Below are 19,860 nucleotides of genomic sequence, written 5' to 3' on the forward strand. Positions count from 1 at the left end.
AGAAACATCTAGTTTTTTCTGTTTGTTTTTGTGATGGGTTTTGCTCTTGTTGCCCAGGCTGGAGTGCAATGGCACAATGTCGGCTCACTGCAACCTCTACCTCCCGGGTTCAAGCAATTCTCCTGCCTCAGCCTCCCAAGTAGCTGGGATTACAGGCATGTGCCACCACACCCGGCTAATTCTGTATTTTTAGTAGAGACGGGGGTTTCTCCATGTTGGTCAGGTTGATCTCGAACTCCTGACCTCAGGTTACCCACCTGCCTCAGCCTCCCAAAGTGCTGGGATTACAGGCGTGAGCCACCACGCCTGGCCAGAAACATCTAGTTTTTTGTTTTTTTGTTTTTATTGCACTTAAAGTTCTGGGGTACGTGTGCAGATCTTGCAGGATTGTTGCATAGGTAGACACATGCCATGGTGTTTTGCTGTCTCCATCCCCCTGTCACCTACATCAGGCATTTCTCCCAATGTTATCCCTCCCCAAACTCCCCACCACCCACTGTCCCTCCTGTAGCCCCTACCCCCCAACAAACCCCAGTGTGTGACATTCCCTTCCCTGTGCCCATGTGTTTTCATTGTTCAACATCCACCTATGAGTGAGAACATGTGATGTTTGGTTTTCTGTTCTTGTGTCAGTTTGCTGAGAATGATGGTTTCCAGATTCATCTATGTCCCTACAAAGGAAATGAACAAATCTTTCTTTAAGGCCTCATAGTATTCCATGGTGTATATGTGCCACATTTTCTTTGTTCAGTCTATCATTGATGGGCATTTGGGTTGTTTCCAGGTCTTTGCTATTGTAAACAGTGCCGCAATGAACATACGTGTGCATGTGTCTTTATAATAGAGCAATTTATAATCCTTTGGGTATATACCAAGTAATGGGATTGCTGGGTAAAATGGTATTTCTATTTCTAGGTCCTTGAGGAATCACCACACTGTCTTCCACAATGATTGAACTAATATACACTCCAACCAATAGTGTAAAAATGTTCCATTTTCTCCATATTCTCTCCGACATCTGTTGTCTCCAGATTTTTTAATGATCACCATTCTAACTGGCATGAGATGGTATCTCAATGTGGTTTTGATTTGCATTTCTCTAATGAACAGTGATGATGAGCATTTTTTCATATGTTTGTTAGCCTCATAAGTGTCTTCTTTTGAAAAGTATCTGCTCATATCTTTCGCCCACTTTTGAATGGGTTGGTTTGTTTTTTTTTTTTCTCATAAATCTGCTTTAGTTCTCTATAGATTCTGGATATTAGGCCTTTTTCAGATGAGTAGATTGCAAAAATTTTGTCCTATTCTGTTGGTTGCCAGTTCACTCTGATGATTGTTTCTTTTGCTGTGCAGAAAGTCTTAAGTTAAATTAAATCCCACTTGTCTATTTTCACTTTTGTTGCCATTGCTTTTGGTGTTTTAGTAATGAAGTCCTTGCCTATGCCTATGTCCTGAATGATGTTGCCTAGGTTCTCTTCTAGGATTTTTATGGTGTTAGGTCTTATGTTTAAATCTTTAAGCCATCTGGAGTTAATTTTAGTGTAAGGTATCAGGAAGAGGTCCTGATTTGTAGTAAATAGCTTTTATAATTTTCTGCTTTCTGCACATGACTAGCCAGTTTTTCCAACACCATTTATTAAACATGTCTCCTTTCCCCATTGGTTATTTTTGTCAGGTTTGTCAAAGATCAGATGGTTGTAGAAGTGTGGTCTTACTTCCAAGGCCTCTGTTCTGTTCCATTGGTCTATATCTTCTAAATATACAATCATATCATCTGCAAATAGAGATAATTTAGCTTCCTCTTTACCTAATTGAATACCCTTTATTTCTTTTTCTTGCCTGACTGCTCTGGCTGGAACTTCCAATACTATATTGAATAGGAGTGATGAGAGAGGCATCCTTGTCTAATGCCAGTTTTCAAAGGTAATGCTTCCAGTTTTTGCCCATTCAATATGATACTGGCTGTGGGTTTGTTGTAAATAGCTTTTTATTTTGAGATATGTTCCATTCACACCTAGTTTATTGAGAGTTTTTAGCATAAAGTGCTGTTGAATTTTGTTGAAGGCCTTCTCTGGATCTATTGAGATAATCATGTAGTTTCTGTCATTGGTTCTGTTTATGTGGTGGATTATGTTTACAGATTTGCATATGTTGAACCAGCCTTTCATCCTCGGGATGAAGCCTACTTGATCGTGATGGATAAGCTTTTTGATGTGCTGTTGCATACGATTTGCCAGTATTTTATTGAAGATTTTTGCATTGATGTTCATCGTGGATATTGGCCTGAACTTTTCTTTTCTAGTTGTGTCTCTGCCAGGTTTTGGTATTAGCATGATGTTGGTCTCATAAAATGAGTTATGGAGGATTCCTTTTTTTTTGTATTGTTTGTAATAGTTTCAGTAGGAATGGTAACAGCTCCTCTTTGTACATCTGGTAGAATTCGGCTGTGAACCCAACTTGACCTGGACTTTTTTTAGTTGGTTGGCCATCAATTGCTGCCTGAACTTCAGCCCTTGTTATTGGTCTATTCAGGGTTTCAACTTCTTCCTGGTTTAGTCTTAGAGGGTGCAAGTGTCCAGGAATTTATCCATTTCTTCCAGGTTTACTGGTTTATGTGCGTTGAGTTGTTTGTAGTAATCTCTGATGGTAGTTTGTATTTCTGTGGAATCTGTGGTGATATCCCCTTTATCATTTTTTATTGCATCTTTTTGATTCTTCTCTCTTTTCTCTATTATTAGTCTAGCTAGTGGTCTATTTTCTTGATCTTTTCAAAAAACCAGCTCTTGGATTCATGGATTTTTTGAAGCGTTTTTTGTGTCTCTATCTCCTTCAGTTCTGCTCTGATCCTAGTTATTTCTTGTCTTCTGCTAGCTTTTGACTTTTTTTAATCTTGCTCCTTTGGCTCTTTCAATTTTGATGATAGAGTTTCAATTTTAGATCTTTTCTCATTTCTTATGTGGGCATTTATTGCTATAAATTTCCCTCTAGACACTGCTTTAAATGTGTCCAGGGATTCTGGTATGTTGTTTCTTCCTTCTCATTCAAAGAACATCTTTATTTCTGACTTCATTTCATTTTTTTATCCAGTCATCATTCAGGAGCAAGTTGTTCAGTTTCAATGTAGTTGTGTGGTTTTGAGTGAGTTTCTTAATCCTGAGTTCTAATTGCATTGCACTGTGGTCTGAGAGACTGTTTGTTATGATTTCCATTCTTTTGCATTTGCTAAGGAGGGATTTACTTCCAATTATGTGGTCAATTTTAGATTAAGTGCAATGTGATGCTGAGAAGAAAGTATATTCTGTGCATTTGGGGTGGAGAGTTCTGTAGATGTCTGTCAGGTCCACTTGATCCAGATCTGCATTCAAGTCCTGGATATCTCTGTTGATCTTCTGTCTTGTTGATCTGTCTAATATTGACAGTAGAGTGTTAAAGTCTCCCACTGTTACTGTATCGGAGTCTAAGTCTCTTTGTAAGTCAAAAGAACTTGCTTTATGTTTCTGGGTGCTCCTGTATTGGGTGCATTTATATTTAGGATAGTTAGCTCTTCTTGTTGGATTGATTCTTTTACTATTATGTAATGCCCTTCTTTGTCTCTTTTGATCTTTGTTGGTTTAAAGTCCATTTTATCAGAGACTAGGATTGCAACCCCTGCTTTTTTTTGGTCTTCATTTGCTTGGTAAATCTTCTTCCAACCCCTTATTTTGAGCCGATGTGTGTCTTTGCACTTGAGATGGGTCTCCTGAATACAGCACACTGATGGGTCTTGACTTTTTATCCAATTTGCCAGTCTGTGTCTTTTGATTAGGGCATTTAGGCTGTTTATATTTAATGTTAATATTGTTATGTGTGAGTTTGATCCTGCCATTTTGTTACTGGCTGGTTGTTTTGCCCATTAGTTGATACAGTGTTTTCATTGCATTGTTGGTCTTTACCATTTGGTACATTTTTGCAATGGCTGGTACTGGTCGTTCCTTTCCATGTTTAGTGTTTTCTTCAGGAGCTCTTATAAGGCAGATCTGGTGGTGACAGAATCTTTCAGCAATTGCTTGTCCATAAAGAATTTTATTTCTCCTTCACTTACGAAGTTTAGTTTGGCTGAATATGAGACTCTGGGTTGAAAGTTCTTTTCTTTAAGGATGTTGAATATTGACTCCCACTCTCTTCTGGCTTAGGGTGTCTGCTGAGAGATCCGCTGTGAGTCTTATGGGCTTCCCTTTGTGGGTGAACCAGCTTTTCTCTCTGGCTGTCCTTAGCGTTTTTTCCTGCATTTCAACCCTGGTGAATCTGACAATTATGTGCCTTGGGGTTGCTCTTCTTGAGGAATATCTTTGTGATGTTCTCTGTATTTCCTGAATTTGAATGTTGGCTGCCTTGCTAGGTTGGGGAAGTTCTCCTGGATAATATCCTGAAGAATGTTTTCCATATTGGATTAATTCTTCTCATCACATTCAGCTACACCAATCAAGCATAGATTAGGTCTTTTCACATAATCCTATATTTCTTGGAGGTTTTGTTCATTTCACTCTCTTTTCTCTAATCTTGCCTTCTCATTTTATTTCATTGAATTCATCTTCAATCTCTGATATCCTTTCTTCTGCTTGATCGATTTGGCTATTGAAACTTGTTTATGCTTCGTGAAGTTCTTGTGCTGTGTTTTTCAGCTCCATCAAGTCGTTATGTTCTTCTCTAAGCTGGTTATTCTAGTTAGCATTTTGTCTAAACTTATTTCAAGGTATTTGGTTTCTTTGCGTTGGGTTAGAACATGTTCCTTTAGCTCAGAGAAATTGTTATTACTCACCTTCTGAAGCCTGCTTCTGTCAATTTGTTAAACTCGTTCTCCATCCTGTTTTGTTCCCTTGCTGGTGAGGAGTTGTGACCCGTTGGAGGAGGAGAGACATTCTGGTCTTTGATGATTTCATCCTTTTTGCACTGGTTTTTTCCCACCTTTGTGGATTTATCTACCTTTTATCTTTGAAGTTGCTGATTTCGGATGGTGTCTCTGAGTGGATGTCCTTTTTGTTGAAGTTGAAGGTATTTCTTTTTGTTTTTTTAGTTTTCCTTCTAACAGGTCCCTCTACAGCAGAAACATCTAGTTTTATGACAGAGGTGAGTAGTGTGGAATCAGGGAAAAAGCTGCTGATTTGTTAGAATATTTCATCCTATTCCATCTGTGCTGCCTATAGGCAGTATTCCCTAAAACATATCACCACACTTCTTTCTTAGTTTTCTTATCTTAGTTAATGAAGACATCAACTTTAATATTCCTTTCACCTCTAGAATTTTATGATCTATGGCAAATAAGTAACTATGCAGATTTAACAAAGTCTTATTGGGCACTTGTTTTACATGGGGCTTAACTGGTTTTCTTTAGTTGCTGATGCTGACAATAAGATTTAGAGATAATTTAAACTAGTTAGGTGTAGAACTGTTGATTGCATATTGAGAGTGCACCAAGAAATAATGATGGTGAGTTATATCAGTGGTGAAGCCAGTATCATCAAGAGTGTCTCATTAAATGGTGACAATATCAATTATTATTCAGTACAAGGCTATGAGTTAAAAGGTTCCTTCCTAAGAGATTACATAGTATGAATATGTTAACAATATGGGCCATTGTTTGACTTACATCTCTACTCTTTGAACATATTTTTAGGCCACATGCATGTTAAGTATACTAATTACTGTACCCTTCAGTCTATTACAGGGTGACACTATTAAATGTTTCATCAGGAAATTGCAAAGTACAGCTGTAAAGTTATTTATTGTTGGGAAGGCTTTATTGCTGTATCACTTACTAGGTATTTGCCACTAGCTTGTAAAATCTATATGCCAAGTTTCACAGTAACCTCATTAACATTAAGCATTACTGAAACAATTTAGTGGAAGAAAGCATTTAGGAGGTGATAATAAGGAATACAGGCCTGATGTTTTCATGAAGAAGACTGCCTCTGCCATTTCTACTGTTGAGATCTGTTTATGATACTAAAAAAAAAAAAAAACTCCTTTCTTTAAAGACATATGTCTTTCTTTAGTCTTCATTTAAAATATATTAGGTTAGTTTTAATAAAATATATACAGTCTGATTACATTTTCTTTTAAGGTGTGTTTGGAATGACTTGAAAGCTGCAGCAGGTAAATGTTGTTCAAATGATTATCCCCAGTGAAATTCATCTCCAAAGACAGGATTTGTGAAACTAAAAGGGAGAAGGTTGAGGAGAGAGATGGTGTTTATAGTGCATTTGAAACCTCAGCATTAACTTTAAAACAGGAGAACTTAAGGCCTTGGCCACATCTCAAAACCACACTATTTTCCATTGATTGGTATGAATCATTTTCTCTCTTTGGTGTCTGTACTTTTTCCACCATACACACCACTTAAGTACCAACAAATCTGCAATTGACCTTTTCACAGCTGTATACTGAGATGCCTTGTCAATTTCTTTGCAGACAGAGCTCTTTGTACATGCCTTCAAGGATCAACTCGTCAGGAGTGCTCTTTTAGCCCTCTACACTGCAAGGCCAGGAGGTATTCTTAAGAAGCCACCCTCTCCTAAGAGCAGCACAGAGGAGAGTAGTCCCCAAGACCAGCCCCCACTGATGAGAAGACAGGACTCCATACCACATCATTCAGACTACGATGAGGAAGAGTGGGTAAGTCTCTTGTACATTGTTTGCCTCCCAATGTTTAGCCATGAAAAATAAGGTAAGAATGATCAGACATCTCTGCTTTTCATTTTAAAAAATGGAAAAAAGTCGTAACAGATTGTGGATAAATAGGTCACATTTTTCCCTAGGGGCAAATAATATTTGGAAGTTGAATTCCTGATAAAATGTATTTGCTAGCTACTACATTATATTTTTAACTGAGAATCTGTCATCAAAGCAAAGATGCCACAGTTACAAGACTCTATGTTTCCTTATGTTTTGCCAAACTATGTAAAACATGAAAGTTACTTTTTAGAAAAAGAATAAAAAATCCACCACATTACTACTACTTGGATGCAACAAGTATTTTCATTGTCGCACTCTAGTGTTTTGGTTCTGTAAGCACTTTTTCAAAGTATTCACATTTAAATGACAATAGACACAGATATCTTGCAAATCCCTCTTGCTCAAGATTCTATAATAAAATATAAGATGTTACTCTAGGTACTCTAAAATTTACAGAAGAATGGCCCCATAAAAGGATATGAGAAAAAAATAGCTAGATAAGATGAATAAACAAAGGAAGTAAATATGGTGAGAGAAATTCTAGTTGGGCCAAATAGGGTGGGAGAAACGTGAAGGCGCACTGTGGCAGAGGAGCACGGTATTATTACTGAATCGATACATACAAATTATCCAAGAAATCTCCAAAGTATATGCGCATTACATGTACATGCAAAGGGAAATCTATTAATGTATCATATATCAAAAAAAAAAAAAAGTGTGTTAGCTGTATTAGATGACAAGCTTTTAGTTAGCAATTACTTTTCTTGCCACCCTAGAATTTAAGAGTGTTTGGGGAGTAAATTACTTGAAAGGCACAGACCTCTCAAAACATAAAAAGATTATCTGAAGGTCTTGAGGTGATTCCTCCTTTTTCTTTTGGTAAAATTTCTATCACAAAAAGGTCAGAGCTGGGCTCCAAGAGGTAAATGCTGAGTAAGTGTTTGTCATTGCTGATTAAAATCGCATTTCTCCTAATGAAGCATTTTCAAAGAGCAAATCTGATATTTCTTTCTCCCTTTTACCTTCATCTTCTTCAGTTTTTTTCACAATTTAAGTGTGCACACCTCTTAACCTCTCCGAAGTTCAGTTTTCTCAGCTGTAAAATCAGAATAACAGCACGTGTTCTGTTAGCTCTTAGGGTGGTCATGAAATCAATGATCGACCTATGTTTTGATGCTCCATTTCCTGGAGGCAAATGCATGATATTACTTTAGTATTATTTTTATATTTTTTTTAAGTAACATAAAGTATATAATCTTATTATGAAGATTAAAACTATCCCTTGAGAGAAGTGGGGAAGTTAGATATGTCATACAATGTGGATTGTGAATTTTAAAGAGTTTGAGTGTATGTAGAAAAGAAGGTATATTTTATTTAATTAAACATGCAGTGTTAATCTTTTGACAAATAATTACTATTTTATATTAAATCAAATGAGAATTTTAGAATTATTTTTTCATCATTTTGCCTCACTGTGTTCTACAAACCCTCCCATTCGCCTTGATCCCCTTCCCCTGTTCAAAAAAGTTCCTCTCCTTCCTTCCTTATTTCCTTTTCTTTAGATAATTTTTGAAATCTTTCACTTAGTATTTCAAATGGGAAGGTCAAGTAATGTTAGATCTTTAGTGCTTGGAGCTCAGAGTCTAGTGATAGATAAACATATGTTAACAATTAGTTGCAACATTTTGCAACAAAGCTTAGAAAGAGACATGATAGAAGACAGCTCTGTTAATATGACTTCAACTCAAAATTTTAAGTCCATAACTGTCTTATTCTGGGCAAGGTAGGAAGAAAGTGAGGACTGTATCACTAGTTGAGAAGGTTTACAGAGAACTATTCTCTTCAGTCAGTGTTACTGAGTACCTTTTCTGCCTGATTCACTGTGCCACATGCTGGGGATACAGGTGAACAACCTAGGGCCTCAGTTACTCCACAGCCTATTCAGGGCTGTAGAAAGACAAATGGCAATCACCGTGTAGCCTTGGAGAAGTACATGGGATACCGCAAGAATGTGGTAACCATGTTCGTGTTTCCAGAAGTAATTCTGGAGATTTAAATGTGAGTATAAGTTAACCATTCAAGAAAGAGAATGGGGTGGCCTTTTAGATGGGACATAATAGCTGACGTACATAGAAGTAGTAGTAGTAGTAGTTGTTGTTGTTGTTGTGTGTGTGTACCTATGATTATTATTAGTTATTTGCATGTTTTGTTTTAAAGTGGGTGAAATTTGAGCATGTTATATTCCAAAGGCCATGTGAGAGGCACTGAGGTGATAACTGATGTATCAAGGTCCTTACAAGAGAAGGAAGAAAGTCAATGCTACGGCCCAGGTAGAAGATCAAGTCCTGGTGGGAATGTGCCCTTCTCCTGAGACTGCAGGGAGGATGTGAAGATGTGAGGGTGGGTGCGGCTGGATGGCAGCTTTTGTCAATAAAGTAGAATCATGTGCTAAGAGAAAAGGACGGGCAGGACAGGAGGAAGTGAGTGGTGAAGGTTTCAAATAGGCACTGAAGAAATGTGTACTTGAGCTTATGAGTAACATGAAAAATTTGAGAATAATTCCAGGCTTTGTGAAGAACCAGACAAGGTTGACGTGTTAGCTGGCATGGTTGTTCGTTTAGCATTCATCATTCTCTTGGGAATATTTTGCTAGTCTTCACACCAGAAAAAAAGTCTTCCTGATTTTTTTCTCCAGGTGATGAAGGGGTGTCATCTCAGTTTCTCCTGTTTTCTTTCAAAGGCAAAAGAGGTTGGGTAATAAGAAGGGCTGCATTTCTCTCTGCTTCTCCTTTCCTGTCATTTCTGAGTCTCCTTCAGAGCTCATTGTTTCTAGAAAGCATATAAAAGCTTTGTCTAATTTTACCACAATCAAAAGAAAAATCTTTCCCACTCAGAAAAGTTATTTCTAATTCTCTCCAATATAATTTTACTTTTTGCAAGTAATAACCGAGTTTGATTGGTATATAATATTTTCATTGATTTTCCTTAGCAACCACTTTCTACTGAAAACGTTGCCTCATCAAGGGATAGAAATCCCTTATAAGAAGACAGAAATAATATTTCACCAGAGTTATAACCGTTTAGCATTAGTCTCAAGCTTTATCTAACTTTGATAAATTGAATAAAACTAAAGAAAATGTAGCTAATTGAAAATGCCTTTAGAGACTGTGGTATTAAATGAATTAGAAACATAACTTTGTGTACTGCCTTTCTTAATTAGTTGTTAGAAAAGTTTCAGTGCTGATTACAAGTCAACCCTGGAAATAATTCAGTGTTTTAAATTAATTTAATTGGGTTTCTGTGATATTATGTGAAGATATTCCCTGATCACTTAAATTGGCTTACATTTGCAAATAAGGTTACAGTAACTCCATTAGCATTTTTTGTTTGTTTTACTTAATTTCTGATAGTGACTGTAATAATTACCTAACTTGAACAACTGTATTTAGCTTCTTAATAATAAGTATTTGGGAAGTGAATAAATTTTATTAGCTTACTCTTGAATCCTACCGTGCTGAGGCAGGTAAGAACCATTCTTTTGAAGTCAAAAAAGAGAATCCCGTTCACTTGAAATCAATTTGAGGCTGTTGTTTCTCTTTTCAACTTGTTTTGTTTACAAAATTGAAGACATTTGAATCTGGATAATAATTATCTTGACAATATGATAAAGATCGAAACTAAAATGAATGTTTACAAAAAAAGCCTATTATTTGCTGAATTTTATTTATTAAATAATGGAATGCTTTAAGGGTTTATTATCCTGAAAAGTTAGTAAACAATTAAACCCCAAAGGAATATTTGAGATTTGATAACAATCTGTGCCAAGGATTAGACTAACATAGCATCCTCTTTCTTTTAGCCAGTTAAGATGACATATTGCTTCTCTTTGTCTACATCTCTGCAACAGATGCTTCCAGCAGCTGGGATTCCAAGATTAGTTTGTCTAAAATATGAAAGCATGTCATTTAACTAAACTATTAAGTTGACCTAGTTTTTGTGGTTTCTAATAATTCTAAAGCTCTATGAAACACTGTGATTTAATTTCAAAATTACTAAACTGATAAGTTGAGGGCTAAATCTGCCTACTTCTATTCAAATAAATTGTTAAAAAAGAAACTTCTGATCCTTTGTATTCTGATCCATTCTAGCAGACTTCAAAACTAGAAAAACAATTCTTAGTATTTAGACATATACAAAATCCATTTTTAATTGAGCTGTATTTCTATATCAAGCAGCATATCAGCATCCAAATTATCCAATTAATTCTTTTCATGTTATAAATATAAATCAAATTTAAAATTTTAGTCTTCATTCTTAAGCTGGTAAACATTTGCTATTTCTTATTATGTTAAATGTGTTAATGTCACATAAGCACAATGGATAATCCATCCATAATAATTTTTTAATAATTTTATAGATTTTAGAAACAATAGCACAAATTTATAGTAATATTTATGTCAAACATCCTATTTATAAACTCCATAAATAACCTAAAAATTTGTGGCTATTCTGTAACTCAATACTACCAAAGATTGTGTCTGGGAATAAGATTTATATGAACCATCTTCTGATATATTCCTTACATATTTTATACAGTTCCTTTTGTACTATACCTTTCTCTAATGATGCTTACAGCAAACATAAATGCTTAACCCATTTATGCCTGAGGTTGCAATTTTTAAAATTTCTGCTTGAGTGAAAAAAATCAGACCTTAGCGATGACCTTGAGCAGTAGGATATAAATAACTCTGCATGTTTAACATTCCAATAATGGAACACTAGGCATAAGGGGGCTAAGCTTGACAGGCGTATTGAAGAGCTTTTTATACTGCCATAATTGGTAGCATTGAGCATAGACAGTTGCAAGCATTGTTAACTGTTGAGGACAAAACCTATTTAGCCAGTTATCTCCACAGGAAATCTGTAGTAATCTATATTCTCAACTTCTCTTGTTCAGCTACTGTGTCCATCTTAGAAAACATAACCTCTATAGAATAAGATTCAGAGGTAACTGTGAAAATTAATATTCAAGAGATATTGTTCAGTTATCTGACTGGCTAGAATTATGTGATGTAAGACTGCTGTCCTGATCTTAATAGGAAAAAGATAAATCATTCTCATTCTTTAGAAATAATGAATTTTTATAGACTGCTGGATACTAATCTATGATTAAACTTTCTCAAAGGAACACCTTATAGCTTGGTTACCTAAATGAGTATTATGTCTACGAAAATATGGCCATTTATTTCCAAATTTTGTAAGTGATAGATACATAGACAGATGTCTATATATGTGTTTACATATGTGTGTATATATATATATATATGTTTAACTTCAAATCATTTTGTATAATAAAGCATTATTCTTATGTTACATGAACACATAGCCCAGTGAACACTGATTATAATCAGTTGTTTATATGGCTGTTTTCTCCATGTGTTCATGGACTTTATAAGCTCTGATAGGAAAAAGACAATGTCTCATTCACTGTTGTATTTACACAGTTAGTGGAGCATGTGAACACAAAAGGTACTCAGTACACATTTATAGAATAAAGTAATGTCTTTGAAATTTTTCTGCAGATTATTTTTATTTGTTTTCCTATTTTGAAAGAGAGTATTTAAATGTAATATTCTGCACTATATCCAGTAGCTTCTCTCCCACTATAATTCATGAGTTCTTTTGAGGATTTGTTTCTCCCCCTTAGTGAAGAATGCCCAGTTATGTCCTTCTCTTCTTAGTTCTTATATCCCAGTGTCTTACTCAACTCTAAGAGGACTATTCTACCCATCTGCAAAATATCCCCCTCTCCCTAGTGCATATTTCCTAGTGTCTTAATCAACTCTGTAGTGACTATTTAAGTCATCTTCAAAATATCTTCGAATATAGAAAGTGGCGAAATTCAAGATAGACACAGAAAATCAGAGATGACCAAAGCTAAGGTCATGACTAATTAAGGCCTTCAGAAGCCTCCAGAAACCAGTGGTGGCAACTTTAACTTTATTTAATTATTCATGTGCAGATTTCAAAGGTTCTAGTTACACAGAAATAATTTCTTCAGATGTTTCCCTGTAAATATACATTGAAAGCAACTATTTGCCCCTGGTCCCAGCTTTTTCTTTTTTTAGCCCTAAGTCACACATAATAGGGTGGTTTTGTTAATCTTAAAATGACGGGGGAACACTCAGAGAATTCACTCTCACCATCAATAAGAGCGGTCAAAGGCAGGGAGAATGGGGCCAGTTGTTCCCTATATGGCAACTGAGTGTGTTCTATCCTCTGTTTTCTTGATGGATGGGAAACATTCCTGAACTTCTCCAGTCTATATCACCCAAGAGAAATGTGCTTTGAATACTTTTCCAATATTAAGGTCCACAAAATGTGATTAAGCAAAGTTCATGACTGTCCATTAAAATGCACAAATGTTCTATTAAAGAAAAGAAACCCCAGATGAGATCTTTATGTTCATGCATATTCATGAAATCTTGCTAATTTCTAGATTTTCCCACATGCAGCTCATATTTTCACCTTCAGTTCCCTGTTTAATAACACCTAACACATCCTATACATCCTAGTTCAGTGTCTTTTTCAGAGTTAATGTAGGAATAAGTGAATGGATAGGCTTGCTGAATCAGCAGCTCATCCTCCAATTCAAACCTATATTTTAATAGATATTTTATTTCTTTTAATGTAATGAAATAATGTAATGATTATGTAAAATAATATAATGATTTTCCTGTGATTCTCTATTGGATACCATCGTCTCCCTTGTATACTTCCTAGATATATACAATGCCTGGTTCAATATCAGGTATTTTGATATGCCCATATATAATGAATATGCAAACTTGCATACATACACTTTAGAAATGTATGATTACATTCAAATAAAGTGCCCTCAAACTTTAATATATTCTATTTTGAATAATGAGATGTTGTTTCCCAAATAGAAATTTTTAAACTCCAAACTTCAGTGAATAAGTAAAAGAACACTATGGTATATATAGGCAGACTGTTGGCTTGATTTATCAAGGTACACACAATTAAAAAGAATTAGTGTTTGAAAATGGTTGTACACAACACACTAACTGATAATGTCATACAATTTAACCAGTTGTGCAGCTATCTAATGGTGTGCAGATAACATCCAATTACAAATTTAAAGTTAAAGGCTTTAGTCAATCAGCAGAATTTTTTCACTTATTATTGAACAATATAATTGAATAATATTTGCACTGTATTGAAAGCTTTAGCATGATGTAGCATTCATTAGGTTGAACAGAGCCATTCAGAGTAGGAGGAGCTTGGTTCTAAATTCAATTTGAAGATGAATGTAATGAGAACTTCTTATAGCATAATTTCTTTTCACTGCTAAATAACAGATTAGTAAGTCAATCAATAGCTGTTCAATAAGTATAACAGTGTGCATCAGTGGTATAGGCACTTATGTGAAACCTGGCCTTAACAGTCATATCGTCTCATTTAACTAAGGTGACTAGCACTCATAAAATGAGAGGAGGTATTGAAAGATATCCCAAGGATGCAGGTGGTTGTGTGACACACGTTAAAAATGCCAGACCAAGAGTGGTGGCAAACACATGTCATCCCAACTACTTGGGAGACTGAGGCAAGAAGATTGCTTAAGCATAGCTCTTCTAGGTTGCAGTGAGCTATGATACCCCCACTGCACTCTGGTCTGGGCAACAGAGGGAGATCTTGTCTCTAAAAATAAAAGAAAGAAGACATTTTGAAATTTAAAGATGCCAAAAATATTCAGAGTGGTTATGTGACAGCTGGAAAAGATGCAGGAATCATCCCTTTTTATTTTCTTTTATCCCTGTATCCATTCTTATTTATTTATTTATTTATTTATTTTGAGACAGAGTCTTGCTTTATTCACCAGGCTGGAGTGCAGTGGCACTATCCTGGCTCACTGCAACTTCTGTTTTCCAGTTTCAAGCAATTCTCCTGCCTCAGCCTCCCGAATAGTTGGGACTACAGGCAAGCACCATCACACCCAGCTAATTTTTTTTTGTACTTTTTTAGTAGAGACAGGGTTTCACTATGTTGGCCAGGGTGGTCTCGATCTCCTGACCTCATGATCTGCCTGCCTCGGCCTCCCAAAGTTCTGGGATTACAGGCATGAGCCACCATGCCTGGCTGGTCCATTCTTCTTTTATTCATCTTTTTCCTCTCTAGGATTAAGACAAGAGAATAAAAGGATTAAAAAATAATGATCATTTCCTTTATAGAGCACACAGTCTATTAAAAAGGAGAAAGCATGCTAAGCAAAGAGAAAGAGAGAGAGAGAAGCATTAAATATTCTTGGAGATGGTGAGATTTGAAAGGGAAAGAATTTAGATGGAAGATAATGGAGAAAGTATTCTACGTATAAAAGCCAACATGTGTCAAGATATTAGAAATATTAGATCCTCCAAGGTTTCCTTCAGATCTTTGATATTTAGCACTGAGCCAGCATATAGCAGATGTCTAGTAAATATATGTTGATTTAATGTAACAGCATGTTTCTAAGATAGCAAGAAGATATCTGGATGAAGGTTTCATTTTGAAGACGAATAAGAAATAAGAATTATCTATGTCTACCCAACAGTAGATGTGCCTCCAGGCTGAGAGAAGAATGTAATACTGGCTATAGTACTAAGCCTGCTTCTGATTGGGAATAATCAAATGAGGAGGGTGATCAATGAAGAAGAATGTGGCACTTATAGATGGACCTGATTTTGTGGTAGTCAGTAATATCGGCCTGGGAAAAATCCAAGGCAGGGCAATATGGAGAGGTCAACACTGGAGAAACAAGGGGTAATTGAGTCCACTTTTGTTATGATGGTTTCATTTTCAGGATGAGGCCGCTAGTGAATTTTAAACTGAATGTTGTTATTGAGAGATGAAGGTCGGGTATTTTTACTTGAGGAAATAGGTGAAGTTAAAGCAGGAGGACCAATAGGAAGCAAAAGTCAGGGAATCTCGTCTGGTGGATGTTTACATGCCTGGCTATTTTTAGTGAACACGTGTGTATGTGTTGATGTGTGTGTCGATATGTGGGGGGGGGGGTGTGTGTGTGTGAAAGAGAGAGAGATACTGTGGGCTATACACATTTGAAATATAGAATACTTTAAGTGCAACTCAATTTACCAAACAGTCTGGATAAAGGGTTCAGGGAGAAAAGCTATCCAGCTCTTGAAAGAATGAAGGTTTGCAGTATTACAGAACTTGGCCAGTATCGAGCATATTGCTCTCATTCAAAATCAAGGATAAATGGAAGCTTCTTTTTAAAGATGGGATTGGCCTTGTTAATTCACTGTTTCTAATAAAAGTCCCCAGAAATTGATAATGACAAGTGAGAAATTATTCATGGAAATATAGATACATTGGGGCTATTTTGTACATCTATATCAGCTCTGGCTTAGTTTTCACATTCTTTCTGATCAAAAATCGGCATTAGAAAAAGATGATCAGCTAGGCATTATGGAATATATTTTTTAAGGTAACTGCTGCTCCAAAACCATCAGGATTTCTCTTGATGCTACTAAACTCATAATCGTGTGACATGCTTGGTCAGCATCATGCTGCCTGCCTTCATGGCTCACTTTGCCAGATGTAATGTCTCCCTGGCTACATCCATCAAAATTTTTGCATCTACTGCCATTGGGTTTGACCTGCATATTAGGTTAGGTTGTAACCCAGAAATAAATGAGCACCTGACTCAGAGTGAAATAAATATTGCTGCTGGTTCCCCATTGACTCTGTGCCTTAATTGACCAGGAAAAGTTAGGCTCAATTTAATAGAGGTTAGACTTTAATCTACTGATTCCCCATTACTTACTTCATATAGTAGGAGACCTGGAAGATCATAGCTGCTATTTCAGGAGGAAAGGCCAGCAATCCGTTTCTCTGATAGGTGGTAGTGGTTGTTTTTAATCCTCTCATGTGGTGAGGAGCTAAGTAGGATCTGGAGGGGCTGGAAGCATCATGTGCTGCAGCCACATTCTTATGCTCCTGTTGTCTTCCCACTAATCAGCCTTCCTTCATCATGGGAGCAATCTGAAACTAATTGTGTGATTTTAGTGGAGAAGAAAGAAGAGTAGGCCCTAGCCCCATACCAGCAATCTAGGCACAAAGCATTTCCCATGTGGACTGGCACAGTGAGTAAAAATCATCAGAATGAGAATACATTTTTGCTGGTAACTTTCCTCTGTGTAACTTTTCACAGAGATATAATGTGGAAAGGGGCTTGTTTAGGAAAGAACTCAGATATTCAAGGCTTCCCTTTAAAACTCCTTCTTACCCTTTTGTAGCATCCTGGTTTCAGAATAATTGACTGCCATGTACTCCAGACTCCTAGTAATTGAATTATCATTTTTCCTTTTTGTTTTGATAATTGAATTATCATCTTTCCTCCTCCACCCTGCTCTATATCCTGGTCACATGAATGGATCTGGGACTTTGACCCTCTACTCCTTTATTAATGGTCACTTATGTCCTTTGTGCCAAATTGAATGACCCTTTAACCAAGTGACTGTTCCATCCCTGCTTATAAGACACCTTTGATCCTCAGGCTTGAGGGTGCATGGGACGGGACCAGCCATTTCATTTTGTAGACTCATCCCTTAACCTAGGATCCACCAATGGACTCATATTTGAGTCTCAGATAACTGACACCAAATCTTGCTCCTGTAAGGTTGCACATGCCTCTACCTGAAACTTCTTGGGCTCCTTTTTCTGTGTGTGTGTGTGTGTGTGTGTGTGTGTGTTTTCCTGTGTAGCCTGTGCTACTGTGTACCTCAATTCTGTGAAAATCATAGTGGAAGAATTAAGTCTTTGGGGCCAAACAGAATAGAAGTTCTAGTACATTTATACCATTTTAATGTTGAATGTTATTAAACATATCTTACCAGAAGTCTCTATTTCTCTAAAACCTCGGTCATTAACCTTATTTGGTGGCTTTTGAACATTAAATTAGCTAATGTGCATATATAAAGTGAATATAAATGCCAGCCTTTAATCTGTCTTTGAAGTCACCCCCTTCAATTCCTTCTCCTGCCTCCTCCCTCTTTCTCCACCTGCATTCTTTCCTTTCTTTCAACAAAAGTTACTGAGAGCCAGGCCCTGTGCCACAAAACAAGAACACAGTTCTCAAATAACTCATTCTAATATTAGAGACAGAGACACACATCAGTAACTTTAATCTACTCAGTAAAGCCCATAAAAGAGGATGAAGCCATGCCCAGCAAGGCTGAATTTTCTCACCACCAGATAGGCAGCAACTCCTCTCCAACAGGCAAGGAATACAGGGAGTCTGCTTATGGTCTGCTGCTGAGTGTCCCCTCAAGCAGATATTTGATTACGCATAAATTGTGTATTAGTATCACGTAAGAGACTGCTCAATTTCTTGCCCTCAACAAATATTGTCTCATGTCCTGTGTGTCCTCTAAACATTAATAACTAATTTTTTTTAATTCTGCCTACCATATATATAACACTTTATGACATGTTCATTGGTTTTAGCCAGTCTATTGGTTTTAGCCAATGAACATGCTTCACTATGCTCCTCAGGCCAATGAAGATCTCTTTACAGGCTACAAAAGTGACTTACAGTGAAATCTTATCATCTGAGCTCTCTGGAAAGGAAGAACAATATATAGGTGTGAATGTCAAACTATCTTTTACATATTTTTATTTTCAAGCTCTTCAGGGATGTGATTAAGAGAAGTTGATCCATCTCTTACTTTCCTTTAAATAAGAAAGGTAACATGCAATGTGACTTGATCTTTGATCAAAATATGAAGTTCCATGAGGTGCAGTGGCTCCCACCTGTAATCCCAGCACTTTGGGAGGCTGAGGTGGGTGGATCACTTGAGCCCAGGAGTTCAAGACCAGCCTGGGCAACATGGTACAACCCATCTCTGCAAAAAATATTAAAATCAGTTGGGCGTGGTGGACATGCCTGTGGCCCCAACTACTTCAGAGGCTGAGGTGGGAGGATCATTTGAAACCAGGAGATCAAGGCTGCAGTGAGCCAACTGTGCCACATGTACACACACACACACACACACACACACACAAACACACACACACATTCCTTTCAACATGGGCAACGAGAAGAGAGCTGACAACTTATGTACAAAGCTAATCTGGAAAATTGAGAGGAACTTGCTCCCCCTTTTTTTTAAACTCAGTAGCAGAGTTGAGTTCCAGTTTTAGCTGGAGAGTTGTTTCATGTTTCAATTTAATCACCTTAAAGATGCAGTTGGTGGTAATGATTAAGGCATATTCAGAAGAGAGGTCGTGAGTTTGTTATTGTGCTCCAGAATGGAAGCTCCTCACCAAATCCCAATTCAATTGATGTCAAGACCATCAGGTTACTTACCTTTCCCAGCATTTCCTAGTGGAATAAATGAGCTTCCTTAGCTCTCCTGGCTTATGGCTTAGAGGTTTCTTTACATCATTTTCTCAGACAACAGAAAATGATGATGTAATCTGTGGATATGATTGGTGTTATAAATTTTCTTAGAGGGAAAGTGCTTTCAATTCTTTGTGGAAAGATCTGCCTTTAGCGGAAAGATTGTGGTAATCGTTTGTGGTTAATAGAGTACTTCCCACTCAAAATTACAGGGTGAGGGGAAAGCTTGATTCACTTAAGAAAGCCAGTAAGTTTTGGAATGGATTTTTGCCAAATGGTAATAATTTTAACAAGTGCCTTCATAAAAAACACAATATTTGGCTCTCATTGTAGCTTGGTGAGGTAGTTAGAGCAAGAATTATCATTCCAAATGAGACAACTGGGTTTCCGCAAGGAGGAAGTCGTTTTCTTAATGTCTCCTAGGTAGTGTGTCGCATAGGGATCCAGAATTACCTGTGCTAACTTTGAATGTTCTGCTTTTCTTTAAAACCCCATTACTTCCTCAGCTGAAATAGGCAAGTCTGTGCGCTTCGTCTTTACAAGATAACCATCACATAATCTAAATTCAACTTTCTATTCCTTGATTTATCCTTTCTAAAATTAATTTATATATTTACAAAGTAGCAAAATTAGCTTAGGCAAAAAAAAGTACATTTGAGAAAATACAAACCACTAAGGAAGTACTATCATCGAGTACTGTCTTTACATTAAGTGGTACTCCAGGTTCC

The 19,860-nt window shown here is 36.7% G+C and overlaps 1 protein-coding gene across 6 annotated transcripts in view; it reads left to right on the forward strand.

Annotated features, from left to right (window-relative positions):
• INPP4B (inositol polyphosphate-4-phosphatase type II B) overlaps window positions 1–19,860 on the forward strand; it is an 851,576-nt gene that overhangs the window by 702,693 nt on the left and 129,023 nt on the right. For all 6 annotated transcript variants that reach the window (XM_064383845.1, XM_064383847.1, XM_021666733.2 and 3 more), the window contains one exon: window positions 6,448–6,651. In XM_064383845.1, coding sequence (XP_064239915.1) covers window positions 6,448–6,651 — 204 coding nt within the window. The remainder of the gene's footprint in view (window positions 1–6,447; window positions 6,652–19,860) is intronic.

Source organism: Aotus nancymaae, unplaced genomic scaffold (genome assembly GCF_030222135.1).
Source record: "Aotus nancymaae isolate 86718 unplaced genomic scaffold, 86718_ANA_hifiasm-v0.15.2.pri h1tg000033l, whole genome shotgun sequence".
NCBI lineage: Eukaryota > Metazoa > Chordata > Mammalia > Primates > Aotidae > Aotus > Aotus nancymaae.